Source organism: Triticum urartu, chromosome 3, assembly GCF_003073215.2.
Source record: "Triticum urartu cultivar G1812 chromosome 3, Tu2.1, whole genome shotgun sequence".
Classification (NCBI taxonomy): domain Eukaryota; kingdom Viridiplantae; phylum Streptophyta; class Magnoliopsida; order Poales; family Poaceae; genus Triticum; species Triticum urartu.
This window is the reverse complement of record NC_053024.1, coordinates 32,609,382-32,626,754: the sequence shown is the minus strand read 5'-3', so window position 1 is coordinate 32,626,754 and position 17,373 is coordinate 32,609,382. Positions and strand designations below refer to the sequence as shown.

The 17,373-nt window shown below is 44.3% G+C and overlaps 2 protein-coding genes and 1 non-coding gene across 5 annotated transcripts; 2 read left to right on the top strand and 1 right to left on the bottom strand.

Annotated features, from left to right (window-relative positions):
• The first annotated feature begins 1,353 nt into the window (after positions 1-1,353).
• Positions 1,354-4,567, top strand: LOC125542557 (mitochondrial substrate carrier family protein B-like). Of its 2 annotated transcripts, none has more exons than XM_048705637.1 (7): positions 1,354-1,712; positions 2,424-2,593; positions 2,687-2,824; positions 3,510-3,611; positions 3,679-3,749; positions 3,845-3,912; positions 4,018-4,567. In XM_048705637.1, the coding sequence occupies exons 2-7, from the start codon at positions 2,426-2,428 to the stop codon at positions 4,263-4,265; spliced, it is 795 nt and encodes a 264-aa protein (XP_048561594.1). In that variant the 5' UTR covers positions 1,354-1,712; positions 2,424-2,425; the 3' UTR covers positions 4,266-4,567. The 2 variants fall into 2 exon arrangements, with proteins under 2 accessions (XP_048561594.1, XP_048561593.1); XM_048705636.1 differs by having other exon boundaries at positions 1,379-1,712; positions 2,417-2,593.
• Positions 4,568-6,012: 1,445 nt separating this feature from the next.
• On the top strand, positions 6,013-6,115 carry LOC125549808. The gene has a single exon (XR_007301520.1). It is a non-coding gene; the product is annotated as a U6 spliceosomal RNA (small nuclear RNA).
• Positions 6,116-10,228: 4,113 nt separating this feature from the next.
• On the bottom strand, positions 10,229-15,306 carry LOC125542556 (myosin-17-like). Of its 2 annotated transcripts, none has more exons than XM_048705634.1 (20): positions 15,048-15,306; positions 14,682-14,950; positions 14,410-14,593; positions 14,072-14,313; positions 13,872-13,991; positions 13,569-13,790; positions 13,287-13,426; positions 13,065-13,182; positions 12,910-12,987; positions 12,770-12,826; positions 12,511-12,672; positions 12,278-12,421; positions 11,980-12,183; positions 11,759-11,896; positions 11,603-11,673; positions 11,399-11,498; positions 11,206-11,319; positions 11,022-11,102; positions 10,829-10,923; positions 10,229-10,708 (listed from the first exon to the last, which is right to left on the bottom strand). In XM_048705634.1, exons 3-20 carry the CDS (start codon positions 14,510-14,512, stop codon positions 10,597-10,599), a joined length of 2,301 nt encoding a protein of 766 aa, XP_048561591.1. In that variant the 5' UTR covers positions 14,513-14,593; positions 14,682-14,950; positions 15,048-15,306; the 3' UTR covers positions 10,229-10,596. The 2 variants fall into 2 exon arrangements, with proteins under 2 accessions (XP_048561591.1, XP_048561592.1); XM_048705635.1 differs by having other exon boundaries at positions 14,682-14,833; positions 15,048-15,305.
• Between the last annotated feature and the right edge of the window lie 2,067 nt (positions 15,307-17,373).

Here is a 17,373-nt window from a genome sequence, read left to right as displayed (position 1 = left end):
AGTTGATGTTGCGGAAAACTTTTGCAACATGAATAATTTTGCAAATTTTTTTGTAATGAAATAAGATGTTGAACCGCAGTCGTTGTCTTAGCAAAACAAGAGTCTTGTTGCAAACCTTCTTTGCAACAGATACCTTGTTGCAAAAACCATATCGTGTGGATAAGGATAGTCTGGAAAGTGTGACTGGTCTACAACGTGTGTGGGCCACAACCACGTGTCATCTGTGAGAGGCGCTGGATAAAACCAGTGAGATCGATTGTTGAAGCAAACCTTTCCCTATCTTCATTCCTTTTTAATAGCATAATGTATGTGCACACTTTTCTGGAAGCTTTAAAGCTTGTTTGTCCAGATGTTGCTGCCTTAAAGTAGTTCTTGTAAATTGTTTTCTTGTGGTCTTGTTCTCTGTGTTGCTATGAGCCAAAAAAGCTGAGGAGTTATCACCGGTTTAGGAGATCATCAAAAGATGATGGTATTTTGCAGTCGTTGCATTGTTCACGTTTGAAAAGAGAGCGAAAATATATAATGAAAGATCATGTTGCTGTCACTCAAGAGTCTTGAGCGATCATAATAGGTCCATTGCAAGATTTATAGTGAGATAATATTTTGAATTTGAAATGTATTAGAATGTGCATCAGTAAGTTCTTTTGGATGGTATGAGTACATTGAATGCACACTATCATGGATTAGGTAGGAGGACAACATCTATCTCCGTGTTGAAATTGCAATTTATTTGCCCTCATTGCTATAACATATCACTTGAAGAATTGGTTCAGTAAAAATACTAAAATCAATATCATAATTTTGAGTTAAAACTGCAAACTTGCATTTATAATTTGTCGTTCTCACATTCGGGCAGCGATTTGTTTATCTGGGATGTTTCACACCTTGTAAAAGTAACCTTTATTAATTTATGTCTACTACTAGTCCCACATGTGGGTAAAAAAATATTTATTTTTTTGCGTGGTCCCATATAACTCACCACCATAAATAAGTAGGAAAGATACATGAGGGCAACAGGCAAGGTCAAAAAATACCCGAAGGCGTGAATCAACAACGTAGTTTGATGATTAAGAGGACAGTGGTATTCTCAGCCCATCAAAATTTAAGTTCTGATGCTCGTATTTATTTTAAATTTATTTCAGAATTTTTGATAATGCACAGAGGAGACATTTCTATCGACTACAAGATGTCTATAAACGCTTGCATCTGTACCTGTTAAAAAAAACCGGAGACCAAAATACAAGGAAAAGAAAGAGCCCTGGCCCCGGCCCCAAGAAACGAAAGAAAATCTCGCAAGGAAAAACTATGGCCAGCGCCTAGCTGGAGTACTAAAAAAACAATAAACGTGAGGAGGCGGAACGGGCTACGCAGCACGCACGCAGCGTCGCCGCTTTCGAACTCCGGGCGCGGACGCAAGCACGCACGCACGCGTCCGTCCGCCATCCACACCGCACCGCCCCCCGCGAGCGACCCAACCCTAGCCGCAATCCCCACCCGCCGTCCCACCCTCCCCTCCCCGCCCGCCGATGCAGACCGAGGCGCGGGTGGGCGGCGTGGCCCTCGACGGCCGCGGCGCCGTCTCGGCCTCCCCCCGCCAGGAGCAGCAGCAGCGCCACATCGGCACCGCCGCGCACCTCGCCGCCGGGGGCTTCGCCGGCGTCGTCAGCAAGACCTGCACCGCGCCCCTCGCCCGCCTCACCATCCTCTTCCAGGTACAATTCCTCCCGGCCCCCTCTTTTGGCTCCGGCCTTCTCGTGTGCACGGACGGATTGGGAGCTCGGAGGGGACAGGGGAGGGTAGTATCTTGCTTCCGCGCCTGCGAATTTGTGGCCCGAGGCGGGATTTTAGAGCATACGATGCACCGGCGAGGACTAATTAAAGCAATCCTTTTGATTTTGCGAGATTCTTTGTCCAGGACATGATTTGACCTTAAAAGGAATCCCCTTTAAATGTGCCCTGACCTCTGATAAGGAATTGGGAGCTAAAAAGGCATGGGGGTAGCAATTAATGTGGTTATATGTGAGCGTGAAGAGGCTTCTGGCTTCACATGTAGGCTCTTGAAAGGAATTGGATGCTGATAATCTCAACTTAGTTCCCTGAGTGCGATTTATAGATTCTTCCCTCCTTTTAACTGATTGGTCGAAACTGTACATCCCTGGTCGACAGTCATGAACTATTATTGTTGTTGTAATTTACAACACTGCACATATAGTGTCCAATCACTGTCTGAAGTTCAACCTTTGGCTGTGAATTTGTTGTACTTTATGCTGTTCATATCATATCTACAAAATCGCAATCTCTTGAAATGGTTCCTGAATGCGAACCCAGTGATATAATTTTTTGTGTCACACAAGACATGACCCATATGTTGATGATAAAGTTTGTTATACGAGCTTGTGACATACTGATCCGACAGGTGGCAGGTATGCATTCAGATGCTGCAGCTCTAAGGAAGTGTAGTATATGGCACGAGGCTTCGCGGATTGTTCGAGAAGAAGGATTTGGGGCATTTTGGAAAGGCAATCTTGTCACCATTGTACATCGATTACCTTATTCCGCCATGAGCTTCTATTCTTATGAGCGATACAAAAAGGTCAGCACTAAGTTTCAGTATGTTAACTTGTAAGATTGTTCATGACTTTATGCTTTTTGTTATAGTTTGATGAGTTTTGAATAACGATTGCAGCTTCTCGGAATGGTGCCTGGCCTGGATGACCCAAATTATGTTAGTGTCGTACGTTTACTTGGTGGTGGTCTAGCGGGAGTGACAGCTGCATCTGTAACTTACCCGTTGGATGTTGTTCGAACTCGTTTGGCAACACAGGTATATTTTTCTTCTTTTTGTGAATAATACTTAACCAATCTAACTTCCAGTTACTCCCTCTGTTCCAAAATAGTATAAAGTTGAGTCATCTATTTTGGAACGGAGGGAGTAGAACTTAGGACATCCTTAGATTCAACTTTCACGCAATGCAGCTTTATAGACCAAAGGAACATGATTTAGCAAGCTAAGTAATTAATTTGTTTTGTGCTTTCTAATTTCCAGAAGGACAGGCCTGGCGCAGTGGTGAAGTATTCCCCACTTGTGCCAAGAGGTCCTGGGTTCGACGCGGCCTCTCTGCATTGCACTGTGCAGGTGTAAGGCTTGCCTCGTATAATCCTTCCCCAGACCCCACCTGGTGTGGGAGCTTCTAGCACTGGGTCTGTCCTTTTTTGTCCTTCCTAATTTTCCGCAGAAACCACTAGGTATTACAAGGGCATCTTTCATACAATGTCTGCAATTTGTAGAGAAGAGAGTGGCAGAGTATTGTATAAAGGCCTTGGGCCTTATATTCAACTTAACCAATGATGTTTGTCTTCTTTTTCTGAATAACACTGAACCAATCAACCAATCTAACTTCCAGTTAGAACTTACAACATCCTTAGGTTCAACTTTCATGCAATGCAGCTTTACAGACCAACGGAACATCATTTGGTAAGCTAACTTTGCCCTGTCTAATTTTCTGCAGAAAACCACCAGGTATTACAAGGGCATCTTTCATACGTTGTCCACAATTTGTAGAGAAGAGAGTGGGAGAGGATTGTATAAAGGCCTTGGGGCCACGTTATTGGTAAGCCACATGCTTCTACTGAGAATGGTTTTTGAGTTGACTTGCCAGTAACTTTTACGAGTTACAGGGAGTTGGACCGGGTATAGCAATCAGCTTTTATGTATATGAATCCTTGAGGTCTCATTGGCAAATGGAAAGGTGAACATCATTATTTAGCTTTGCTGAATATTCCCTTGGCTTCCATTTCTATTATGTCGGATTCGATCTGATGGCTGTGGGCTTATATGCATCAGGCCGAATGATTCCAATGCCGTTGTGAGCTTGTTTTCTGGGAGTCTATCTGGTATTGCAGCGTCAACAGGTAAGTGGCCTTTGATACCTAATCACCTTAATTGTTCTATATCTTACATGACTCAAATCATGTATTTCCAATCTCTGTTGGTAAATGGTACATTCAATATTGCAGCTACATTTCCTCTTGATCTTGTAAAGCGACGTATGCAACTACATGGGGCGGCTGGGGCATCACAAATCGAAAAATCAAGCATAACTGGAACCATCCGCCAAATCCTTCAAAAGGAAGGTCCTCGTGGCTTCTACCGAGGCATAGTCCCGGAGTACCTGAAGGTTGTTCCTAGCGTTGGAATCGCCTTCATGACCTATGAGGTATTGAAAAGCATGCTCTCCAGCATTGATGGGGATGATGAGAACTAAGGTCGCAAAGCAGTTGCGTTGCCTTTTTTTTGCCGCCCTAGGCAGTTTTGTAGGTGTTGGTAGGATAAAGCAAGCTTTACCTGAGGTTATGTCGTACCATATAGGCTAATTAAAGAGCAAACAATTGAATCTGTTTTCCTGTGAGTGTTATGCTCTGATTCGTCATGCAATGTAATGCCATTTGCAAGGAGAAAACTCCAAAGGTTTAATGGATTCTGTGTAATTTCAACTGCGGCATTATGTTTTCGTGGAAGCAGCAAATGTGGCTGCAGTTGTATAAAGAGGTAACATTTGACAGTCAACTTGCAGCTGTAACATGGTATATGTCTGTTCGTCAGTTCAGACTAAAATAAAAGTGCTACAAAGATAGAAAGAACATAATGATGGGGTATACATATTAATCTCATCAATCGTAACTTGACTGATTTGCCGAAACAGATTGTGTGCAGCTCAAGAATGCAACAACTACTGAAGATTTTGATTTTTCAGCATTAGGGGCTATTTTCAAAGATATTAAAGTACAACTACGTGTAGGTTTTGCTGATGTATCTGTGGTATCTTGTCCTAGGACTTGTAATGGAGTTGCACACATGTTAGCTGCGTATGGTGCTAACCTGGGAGCTAGTTTGTGTGAGATCTGGCTTGGACATGTTCCAAACTTTGTAGAAGATGCTGTTGCTGGCGATTGCCCAGCCCTGTTATGTAATGGAATGCATTGTGTTCCTTCAAAAAAAAAAAGTGCCATCACTTGTCCACCTTCAGGTGTTAGAGCAAACAGGATTCATACACAATGATGTACCTGCAGCGTCACGTTCCAGAACCTTCAGCCAAAACTCGACTGATTCACAGCCAAAATCATCCGTCAGTCGACCCTTGTTCCAGAACCTTCTACATGCAGCTAGAGTATGATTTTGTTTGCCATAATGTTTGCTGACAAGACTCTAAAACGTTCAAAAGAGATATCAACCGCAGTCAGTACCCAGCCAACAAACACGGCAAATATCACTGTTCCAACCGGCAATCTGGAACCCATGGCTGCTGCTGCTTCTTCTTCCTCCTCCTCCTCCTCCTCGTCTTACCTTGAGTTATTGGGGAACCCTTCTATCCCTTGCTGCAATTCATCACATTTGTCCTCAGTCCACCGGGACTGCCCATGCCTGTCCTTCGATATACATTTAACTTGTCAAAGGGAGAGAGCCTCAACCAGAGGTCTAGAATTTCTAGAACGCACGATTGCATGCATTTGTTGCGTAGAAATTCATCATGTGATTTTTGCACAAAATTCAAATACTAATGGAGGTAGTGCACAGTTAATTAAGAAGAGGCATTTGTATCACCACTAGCAGTTCATTGGAAGCCCAATAGAAGTAATATCATGAATTCATAATGCAAGCGACATTCTATTTGCGGCTGCAGTAATGTGCTTTTTTTTTTTTGGTTGAGAAACCTGCCACTACTTTTTTTTTCTTTGAGCGTAACCTGCCACTACTAGCATAGGGCCTGGTCTGATTTGTTTTTTTGAGAACTGGGTCTGGTGTGATATGTATAAGCCAGTTCGCTTCCAAGTTGGGCCGTCAGAGGAAGAACCACCCTGCACGCAAGTCGCGGCCCACTGGCCCATTTGTGCCACAGCGCGGTTCCTGCGGCTCGCGGGAGAGGGAGACAGCAGCGAACTCCAGATTAGTACCACATCGCCTAGCGACAGAGCTTCATACCGGTTTATAAGCGCAGCTCTTTCATCCCTCTCGTCCCTTCGGGGACATCCGATAAAATTGGAACGATACAGAGAAGATTAGCATGGCCCCTGCGCAAGGATGACACGCACAAATCGAGAAATGGTCCAAATTTTTTTGAGATTTTGCGCGCCGGTTCCTGAGTTCCTTACAGATAAGCCCCTGAGAACTTTTTGGTTATGCGGTTGTGCCCTTTTCTTTGTATGAGCGGGACATTCCACTCTTTTCTTCTCCTTTCTGTCCAGGCCCCTGGCGTTGATTAGTTGCCCATTAAACCTTTTTTTTTTAATTTCGGTGCCTGACTTCCTGTTGGGTGATATTTCACATACGCCCCTGGTCTGTGTTGATTTCTTTTCCCTCAAAAAAGTCCTGCTATATTTGTTGTGCTTTCTCCCTATTTGTTCTTTTACTGATACTCCCCCTTGCCTTTTCTTAAACCAGTTCAGCATAGATTTTCATCTTTCCCTATCTTCGGGTGGCTGTGCGGAGCACATTAATAATTACTAAGAGCTGCACGTCCTATGACAGATGACACAAGTATCGCTATTCTTCATGAGCATTGCTATAGAGTCGACATTTTTTGACACGATACTGAGCCGGCGTTTCCATCAGACTGCTTGTAAGGTTGATGCTAGGCTATCTCACGATGCAGAGTTTGTGTCGGCTGCACATCAGGCATATAATGCCATGTGCGTATCAATTTCGATTCATCATCTGCATTACTGTTGCACCACTGCCACAACTCTTCTCTGGCCAACCCAATGAGTACTTGTGAGTTCCCTGTTATCATGATCGCTCATCCTTTTTTGTTTTTGTTTTTTGCGAGTGGATCCTGACCACATATCTATGCGCTGGCAGGTTCTACATCGATCACAACCCAATTTTGCGACGCAGTCTCTCGTATAATTTCCGACGAACGCTCGCGTATATGAACAAAAAAATTGTCTTGTTATACTTTGGCAAGATGCGCACGTACAAAATCACAAGCGGACCACTTGATTTTTTTCTATTAACCATGTATCAGAAATCTTATTAATTCTTACACTAGTCAGTCTTCATTAAACCGTGCCTAATTTTAACATCTCGTTTGTCCACAAGGTAGTGTAAATCAAGAATTTGGGTTGACCCGAAATACCCATCGGGCAAATCAGGCCACTGACTATTCTTTGTATGGGTCGACCAGTGGCCTCTTAAATTGGCCACGGGGGCCGAGTCCAAGGCTAGGTCTGGGTCGGCCGTTCCCATCCTGAGCGTCAAGTCACATATGCTCAAACGGCAAGGAAAAAACCCCGGTTGTAATGGAAAAACTAGCATTACCACTTCAATACCTTGACCACAACACACATGGCAATGTACACATATGCAACACAGCAAGGTATGCTTGGCTTGCAAGCATCAAGCTCCTCAACGACCATCAAAACCCAAAATCTCTTTCCTTGTTTTCCTGGATGTATATATAGTTATCATATACACCTACTTTTGTACAAGTCGGCACATGCAAATGCCAAAATTAGTATGATAGACAAACATTGCACTAGTGTAAAGAAAATATGCACAAATTTTTGTTGGGGGGGGGGGGGGGGGGGGGGGGGGGGCACTGCTCATGGCTGCTACTGCAGATTACCTTGAGAGTTATTGGGGAGCCCCTCTATCCCCGATCGGATGTGATGTTTTTTTAGCTCAAGCTCAACCCAAAATATTGAGAAGAAAATATGAATTCTTTTTGTGACAATTTTTGCCAAATGTTTTGAGTGCTTGCGAAATTACATCAATGAATCGAATTGGTGGAAATCGTGGCAAAAAAATCGATGCTAAAAAATGCTATTTTTTAAAGCGTTTTGGTGTGTTGATTTATTTTCCACGACGAAACTTTGCAACCACCGAAAACATTTGTCAATTGTTGCCACAAAATAAATTCAGATTTTTTCTTTCAAATTTTTAGATTTTACTGTTCATCACGAGCTCATTTGAATTCGTGGGCAGAAGAGGACTTTCATGATGGTTCAGAGTGCATGGTTTACGTAAGCATTTAGGATTTTTTTTTTGAAACTATGATGATTTTTATAGCAAATTCGGAAACTATACACCCTAATGGAGAAAAATCAAAAGTATCACCCCGTCGGCCTCTTGTTGGCCGAAAAGGGACTTTTCGGCCTCCTGTTGGCCGAAGAGTGACTTTTCGGCCAATAGTTGGCAAAAAAGGACTTTTCGGCCAACAGTTGGCCAAAGAGTCCCTCTTCGGCCAACACCAGCTCTACTTTTTAGAAAATTCATATCAAATAGGATTTTTAGTATTTTAATTTGATTCTTTTTGCATTAGATTAGAATTTTACGAAGTTTCTGTAGATATCAAGTTTGACTAGATTTGTAAGTTTGAATTTGAATTTTCATGAATTTTCTCAAATCACTAGATTGCCTATAATTTGAGCTAGGAGTACTCTTTTTAGATGATTCTTTTTGCTACTGGTTCTTTGTGACTTTGTTTATCAGTAGTAATTAATTGGTGAATTTTAGGATTATTTAAAATTAGGTTTTTACGTCATTCCCTCCCTTCATTTTCTCCCGCCATTTTATTTCTCGCCATTATCTCCCTTCATTTTCTTTCCCGCCATTCTCTCCTGCCATCTTCTTTCCCGCCATCTTCTTTCTCGCCATCTTCACTTCTCAACTTATAAAACGAGCCTCATGGTGTCCGCGATCGTAGATAACATCGTCTGACACGGTCTGTGTCTCCTACGTCGGTGCTGCTGGTGGAGTGTGAAACACTGTCTGAGAGAAGTCATAAGTGTTTGCAGCTTCGTCATCATCATCGGAGAGTGTTTCACACTTATGACTTCTCTCACACAGTGTTTCACACTCCACATGAAGGCATCATCGTCATCCTCCGTCGATGCAGCACTCCTTAGTGTGGCGGGAGAGAATGGCGGGAAATAAAATGGCGGCAAAGAAAATGAAGGGAAAAAGATTGCGGGAAAGTATTTTTTTGTCATGTATAAAACAACAATGGTTGTACAGGATTTACAAGGCACTTTTAAATATAAACTCCTATGAAGCTCAAAACAAGTTTTTTAGTAGGATAAAAGAAATAAAATACAATAAAATACTACAAATAAAATAGCTACTGATAACTAAACAGAAACAAAAAGAATAAGTCAAAAAACTAAAGAAAAAATTTAAAGCAATTAAAATTAAAAGAAATAGCATAAAACCTAACAAACACTAAAACAGAACTGTTTTCATAAAAACCTAATTTTAAATAATTATAAAATTCGCCAATTAATTACTACTGATAAACAAATTCACAAAGAAGCAGTAGCAAAAAGAATCATCTTAAAAAATATTCCTAATTCAAATTATAGGCAATCTAGTTATTTGAGCAAATTCATGAAAAAATTAAATTCAAACTTTCAAATCTATTCAAACATGATATCTATAGAAACTTCATAAAATTTCTAATCTAATGCAAAAAGAATCAAATTAAAATACTAAAAATCCTATTTAATATGAATTTTTTGAAACAGTAGAGCAGGTGTTGGCCGAAAAGTACTTTTTGGCCCTTTTTGGCCAATGGTTGGCCGAAGGCCGACGGGGTGATACTTTTGATTTTTCTCCATTAGGGTGTATAGTTTCCGAATTTGCTATAAAAATCATCATAGTTTCAAAAAAAAATCAGCATTTAGGGCCTCACTTTTGCTAGGTGCGATTGTAGATGCTCTTATCATGTACAGTGCACAACTCAAAAAAGAAGAAGAGGCATTTGCATCATAGCTAGCACGCCATGAACTTGATGAAGCTCTTTTTTTTTTGGAGAAACTTGATGAAGCTCAGTTGCAGTAACACCATGAATTCATAAGATCAATATCCTCTATTTTTTTTAGCTTATTATATGCGGCTATGCCCTTTTCTTACTGTTTGCTTCTCTTTTCCATCCAAGCCCCTAGCATTGATTACTGGTCCTGCTTAACCTTTTTATCTTCCAAAATGATAAGTTCCACACGTAGGGTGCGTGGCACTCCGGCCCTGATGTTTTTCGATGGCCCTTCTGTGTCACACGTCTGTTCCATGTTATCATTATGGCCACTCATCCTTTTTTTTCCTTTCTTTGTGGGGGTTCATGACCACCTATCTATGCGATGAGACATCGATCACATTGTCAGGGTTAGGAAGCAATGATAGTGTCAGCCTCAAGTGACACATGCTCAAACGGCGAGGGAAGAAAAAATGCGGTCGTGATGGAAAAGCATCACCATTTCAATACCCTGACCACTGTATATATACATATGCAGCACAGAAGGGTTATGCTTGGCTTGGAAGCATCAACCTCCTCAACCATCATCAAAACCCCAAATCTCTTCCCTTGTTTTCCTGGATGTACATATATAGTTACATTACATATACAGCTCACTTTTGTACAAGTCGGTCGGCACACGCAAACGCAACCAAGAACCACTCAAAATCCAAGACAAGGAAAACAAAAACCCAAAAACCAGCCAGAAAAGGGAAAGGAAACTGATTTTTATGTACCCGAAAAACCAAGCCAAAACTGTGGTATGTATGTGTATATATCACGCGCTATGTTTGTACATCACCAGAACCGTTCAGGCTTTGAACGGGGAGCCACTCTTCTCCTGGATCAGCGGCGGCAGATCCATGTCTGCTATGTCCACGTGCACCATCAGCCTGGCGATGTCGTCCACGGAGAACGGTATGCTGCATCAAGAGATGAACGGCGATTTTTCGGAACGAATGAGGAAAGCAGATTCTAGCATCCCAAACAGGGCCAGTGAAGTGAACAGAAAAGAAGGGGGAGGCTGGTGCTTTGCTTGGAACCTGAAATCATCGTCCAGGAGGAAAGAGTTGATGTCGTCTTGCACCGATGGGCTGCTTGATCCTCCGATCATCTTGGCTCGCATGCTCGCAACGACCTGCGGTATCAACGGATCATTATTATCCACTCCGGGAAATGGTAAGAGATGCAACCTGCATATTCGTGCGAAGATCGTGTGTGTTGGGAGTGGCCTACATCTGATGGGATGCCCAAGGTTCCGAACTTGTCGTCGCAGTACATCGTGCTGATCCGGTACAGTTGCTGCATGCTGAGTGCCTATTCGCAGGACAGAGACGTAGTATCCAAGAAAGTTAATGACATGAGAAGGATGATTATGATTGTTAAGAAAACAGTAAGGATCACTAAGGTCCAGACTTACCGGGCAGAAATCATCGGTGATCTCTTTGAGAGACTTGTTGTGCTTCTCTTCGAGTATTAAGAGCGTGACCGCCTGCCGAATATGCTTCAGTTCATCCCAGGATGAACCTGCATACTGTTTTACAGATGAAGGTTGATTACCAACTGCTTCCTGTGAGATCTCTAGTGAAACAATGGGGGAGAAATGTTGTCACCTCTTCCGTTAGCCAATGGCACCAATGCTCCAGCTCATCCAAGCCTGCTTTGACATACTCCCCATTACTGAAAGAGCAGCACTCACGCCGAAGCAGGAGACTGTAATTGATCCAAAAATATATCATTTCAGTTCATCTGTCCATGGCACTAGTTTTGCCTATACATGAATGAATGAAGAGTAGCAGTACATATGCTGCATGTACCTGTTAAATAGTTGCACATTGATGAATGAAAATACTTGGGTGAACAACTTGCAGATCAGGAATGGAGGCACCTGCAAATGCGTTTCCGCAGAAGAATGCGAAATGAGACGTGTTTCGAATAGCAACGGTAGCCAGTGATATAGCTCTGGTGCGTACGTAATTTGATTTTAAAACGTTGAGGGAATTCGTCAGGATCTTGATAATGCTCTGCCAATGTGCCATGGAGGCTTGTTGGGCCATGTCTGTTCCTTGAGGGCCTGTTCCTCTGGGGCTGACGATGAATGTTCTCGGTGCCTAGAGAAGGTATTTAATTTCATCACTCAGTCTTTGATCTTCCATCAAATGCTAATGAGAATTAGCAGACGTGCAGTGCATACCTGAATACACAGCCCAAGCAGAGACGACAGCTCCTTCTTGAGGTCGTGCCTGATCACTCCATAGACCTTCTCCAACAATGCCGTGAGCTGTTGCTTGAAAGCAAGAGCTGGATACTTGGCTTCAACCTGGGAAATGTCAGTCAGCGCACCGACCAACCGCCCATCGGAAACTGAACGCTCAGGATGACCAGGAGCTTGGTTTTCCTGGAATTTTTCAACCCGATACTGAGTACATAATTCCAAGTTCATTGATAACATAAACTAATGATGAAGCTGAGAAGTTCTGCAACATGATTACCTTTGGTGAGTTGAGGGACGATGGTCTTCGCCTCTGACGCGCCAAAGCAGCTGAACCACTGGTTTTCAGTGTCCTTTGGAGAAGCAGCAGCAGTGTGCACGAATTGGATAGCCAATATGCTAATTTTTCATTGCTGTCTCGCGCCTTGCAGGAGAAGACAAAACATCATGTCTCCATATTTCTTATGTCCATAAGAAGTGCCAGTTATGTGTACCATTGTAAATGTCACATACCTCAATTGCAGCACTTATCTTCTGAATAATGCGGTCAAAAACAGTGGTTCTGTCCTCTTCAAATGATCTCCAGTGGACCAAACAGCGGTAGATGAGGTACGCAGCGATAGGCCTTCCGGTTGAGAATCCCAGATCTTCAGATATGCACTTGATCAGCAGCTCCTAGATTTTCAGGAGCATTAGAAACGTCGCAAAGGCGCATCACATGAATTGTGATGGTGTTCCAAGCTTATCCAAGAGTTCGGAACCTGAATCCTACCTGCTGCTGTTTCTCAGCTTCAGCATCATTTGAGCCAGGCAGTTCAGCATTGTCATCCTAGTTAAGAGATCCCACAGGGTCAAATTAGCATCGCGTCCCACTAAAAATATTGATCAACCTAACTGTAGGACCATACATACGTCATGAATATCGCCGTTCCTGTCCACTATCACAGGCTTAACGGCACCATTTGTTGTTTTCTCATTCAATGGAGTTGCCTGTCAACATGCAACAACATGTTTTAGTAATATTGATGATCATGATTATAGATGGAATGCTTTTTGATCATGCGTACCTGAAGATCATGTGCTCTGTGGTTTTCGCTAGATGGTGACTTGACAGAAGGGATGGATGCAACAGCCTGTCTAAGCATTCTGTTTTCCGCTTCGAGGTCGGAAGCTTTCTCCTCCATCCTGCTCAACGACCGTGCAAAATATCCGAATTCATGATCGTTAAACTCGCAAGAAAGCCAGCATGCATTGTGCAGCACGGTAAATATGCAAACAAAAATTGCAACCTTTTGACGGAATCTTGCAGCGTTTTGTTCTTAATCTCCTGAACTCCAAGCAACCTAGCCAGTTTTTCATTTCTCAGTTCAGCCTTTGCCAGGGCCTTCTTGGCGTCAATGGTGGCCTGCATTTCTGCTCCCAGCAACCCCTGCAGCACACATAAAAAATTAAAAGAGCAAGAGCACGTTAGTCTCTGCATTTATCTGAACTAGCCACAGATCAGAGATTCATATGACTGAACCATAGCACATTGTACAATCTCTGGATGGAGCATTGGCATGAGAGATCACCTTGAGTCGGTCAACTTCGGCGTTCCACGAGTTAACCTTGTCAGCATCCTCCACCCATACCACAGTCTCCTTGATCACCGGAGGCGCCTCCGCTATCGCCTTGACCGCCGCCTCTCGCTCGGCGATGACCCTCACCTCCGCGTCCTCGACGGCCTGCTGCAGCACATCCACCATCTCATGCAGCCTGCAGATCTCATCCAGCCTCTCCCTCTCGACGTTGGCCTGTACATTTCAGCAAATTCAGATGACCAACCAACCACTCAAGCGACAGGAGTGGAAGATGAAGAGGGGTCAGGGTATGACCAGTCTGAGCTTGCCGAGCTGCCTCCTCGCAATGCTCTGCCTCCAAGCGCACTGGCAGATCACCGAGGCCCTCTTCATGGCCAGGTAGCTCCACAGCGCCCTGCGCGCGCGCCATTGCGCCTTTTACAAAATGTTCATTGTCAGAGAACTGCGACACACACCAGTACAACAACTGCAGTTGACTGCATCATGTTAGTCACCTGGATGTACACGGCTGCTCTGGTCCGCCGCCGGAGGAGGAGGTCGCGGCGAGCCGCCATGGCCCGGAACGCGGCCTGCACGGTGACGGCGGCGGCGGCGCGCCGCTGCAGCCGCGACTTGTGCCATGACAGGTAGGAGCGGCGCAGGTTCTTCTGGACCAGGAAGGCCAAGAGGAGCAGCAGCGCCGGGCGCCCCGCCACCTGCCACCTTGCCAACCAGCTATGCCTCTGAACAAAAGCCTCTGCGAAACACAGACCAAGGATCGAAACGGGTCACGAGCGAGCTCGATCGACGGCGGACACCGATCAAGAACGGCCGGAGATCGATGATGACTCACTGAAGAGAAGCTGCAGCCAGGCGATGAGACGCCGCGCCGGGCTGTCCTGCGCGCGCGCTGGACCGGTGACCGCGGCCAGCTCCCTCCTCCGATCTCCATCCATGATCGATCTCGATGAGGTTCCTTCTTCTTCTTCTTCTTCTCAAGAAGTTGCGGGCAGATCATGGACACATGGGTGTGAGATCTGGGTGGTCAACAGACAGAGTTACACGATCGACGAGCAGGTGGGTGAGCATGAAAAGATGATCGGTGATGCCTGCCTGCTGGCTTACCAGCGTGTGAGATGAGATGAGATGCGGGCCTCGATCTCATGAGCAGAGATCGCACCGTCTTGCAGCAGCCGGCAGCTTCATCCTGCCAGCCTCTCCCATCTTAGGATGGCTACTTTCCCTTCCCTTCGCTTGCCCTGACTTCCTCTTCTTTACTATGGAACAATGACGTGCCACCTCAAAACATTTCTTTATTAAGGGAGAAAGGGGCAGAGAAGATCTCTGCTTCCAGACTGTCCAAGGAGCGTCAGGGACGCGAGGAGCTGCTGGGTCTGGACAAATTCAGAATTCGTACCGAAAATCTAGTCAAGTTCTTCGATTTAGATTCGTCAGATTCAGAGCAGCCATGGGGGATCAGGGGATGGGTACCTCTCTCGGAAGAAGGCGACGGGCTCAGCGGCTATGGGCGGACGTCAGGGCGGTCCGGCGGTGGCTCCGGGCGGCCAAGCGGGGCCGGCGAGGCGACGCCGCGACGGCTGGGCTGGCGGCGGATCGAAATGGGAGCAGTCGCAGGTCGGCCAGGGGGCTCGGCCAGCTCGGGAGAGGCACTAGTGGGTTGACCCCTGTGCGTCGGGGACAAGCTAGCAGAGGAGCAGCGCAGGAATGTTGCTGGCAAGTGGCAACCACCCCAGAACATTATTTACAAGGAAGAAAAAGGGAGAAAAGGGGTGAAGAAAATGTCATGGACATCCACATTGCCATGGGAGAGCTTCAGACTTGAGTGGTGCGCGTCGACAGCGAAATCCACATTCTGATTATTTTATTTAGCATACGTACATGGAAGCAGAGACTTCTTGCCTCAAAGAACCATACGTAGGGTAGGAATTTGGCAAAGTTTCGGCATCCGGTGTGCCGCTCACTGGCCTCGCAAAAATGCTAGACGTACGGGAAGCTTTTACAAGAGTTAACGGACTAACCCTCTCCCCTCACTAATCTCTCTCCCCCCCCCCCCCCCCCCCCCCCCCCCTCTGATTTTCAGGGTGAGGCCCGCTTCATCTTAACAACCAATCAACACACCCCACCTCAGCATAGCCTGTAAAGGTCCTGTAAAACCCCTGTAGATGTAGCATTGCTGCTGGCCTCGATCTGGTGTGCTGCCACCGCCGCGCTGCGCTACGGGGAGGCTACGACGAAAATCGTGGAGCCCGGGAGGCAGGAGTGGAGGTGGTGGGGATTAAAGACCGGGCGCGGCGTTTTGGCTATCGGTTGCATATGTACTCGAGGTGAATAGTAAATTTGTATAAATAATAAAAAGAATTAAGAATTCTGATTATTTTTTTGTGATACTAGATGCTTATGTACGTGAAGTGCGTGCCAAATTACATGGAGTTTGTACATTTCAGTAGCTCTCAGTAAGAAAGACAAATTTTGAGGTTGTAAGAAAGGTTACCGTTCACGTATTGTTATGACCGATTTTGTCTTTTTTGCCATGAGCTCCCAGATGTCCGAACGAGCTGAAAATTTGGCACTAACATCACGCATTAGAACATCTTCCACCTAAAAAAGTTTAAGATTTTTTTTAGTTTCTTTTTGAACTTACTGTTCACCGGGTGCAGATGAGCATGGACACTGAATTGATCTCATCTTATTTTTTTCAAACGGAGTATCAATCGCTATTTAAGACGATGAGTGTGCAATTGAAGCGGGTGGCCAGGGAGATTTTTACCCAACATGAGTGGCAGCAAAATCTCCGGATCGAGGCACCATCTTCTTCAAACATAGGCATGGTGTCGGTCCTATATGACTCTATCGTTGCCTATATGTCTTTTTTGTCAGGATTTTGGCGTTTGGCTGTGTGCATCTTAGTTATGTAGAGACCAGGCGTTACTTATCATGTTTTAAATAAGTTTAATGCTACATTTTGAGTTGATAAAAGTGCCTTTTTAGTAAAAAATATATGAAGGAATTGGTTTGGACCATAGTCTAAATGAGAATATAGACTATCCGATATAGATGCTCTTAGAGCATCTACAGTCAGACTCCTCAAATTGCCCCGGCGGACACAAGACCACTGATCGGACAAAAGAGAGAATGGAAAAAGTTGACCCAGCCAGACCCCTTAAAGCCTCCTTGAATGCCCGGGCTGTCTGACATTTCTCATATTGTCCTCATGTATGAGATGAGTTATGAGGAATGCCCTGGCGTGTCCGGTCAGTGATTTTGCATCCACCACATTACACTTGGCCCACCACATAGCATCTTTTTTCTTTTCTTATTATTTCTGAAAAATAAATAAACTGATGTGGATTTACCGTGCTTGTCAACTAAACTTAGTACTATTTTTTCATGAAAATCGTTCAAATTTTCCACTGTCAAAAAGACTGCGTCAAATTTGTAATGGAGTCCTAAAATACATGCGAGACTATAACAGTCTATGTATAGACAATCTGCTAAAAAAACTACTTGTGTATGTGAGGAAATCTTTTTAAACCATTGTGTATATGGAAATTTAGACAACGAGTGAACGAGGTGTACACATTCTGTTGAAGAATGCTGTAATAATAAATACTACATTGGATCGAATAATGCATCTCAACTAGACCGATTTATTAAGGCACGTTAGGTAGGTAGAAGTGACCCTCACATCTCATCATGCAGCTGGAATGAATGCTTCGGGCATTTTATTATTATTTTATACAGAGAAAGCACATTTTATTTTCTTCTTCGTACTACAAAAGAAAATGTTTAGTCTGTC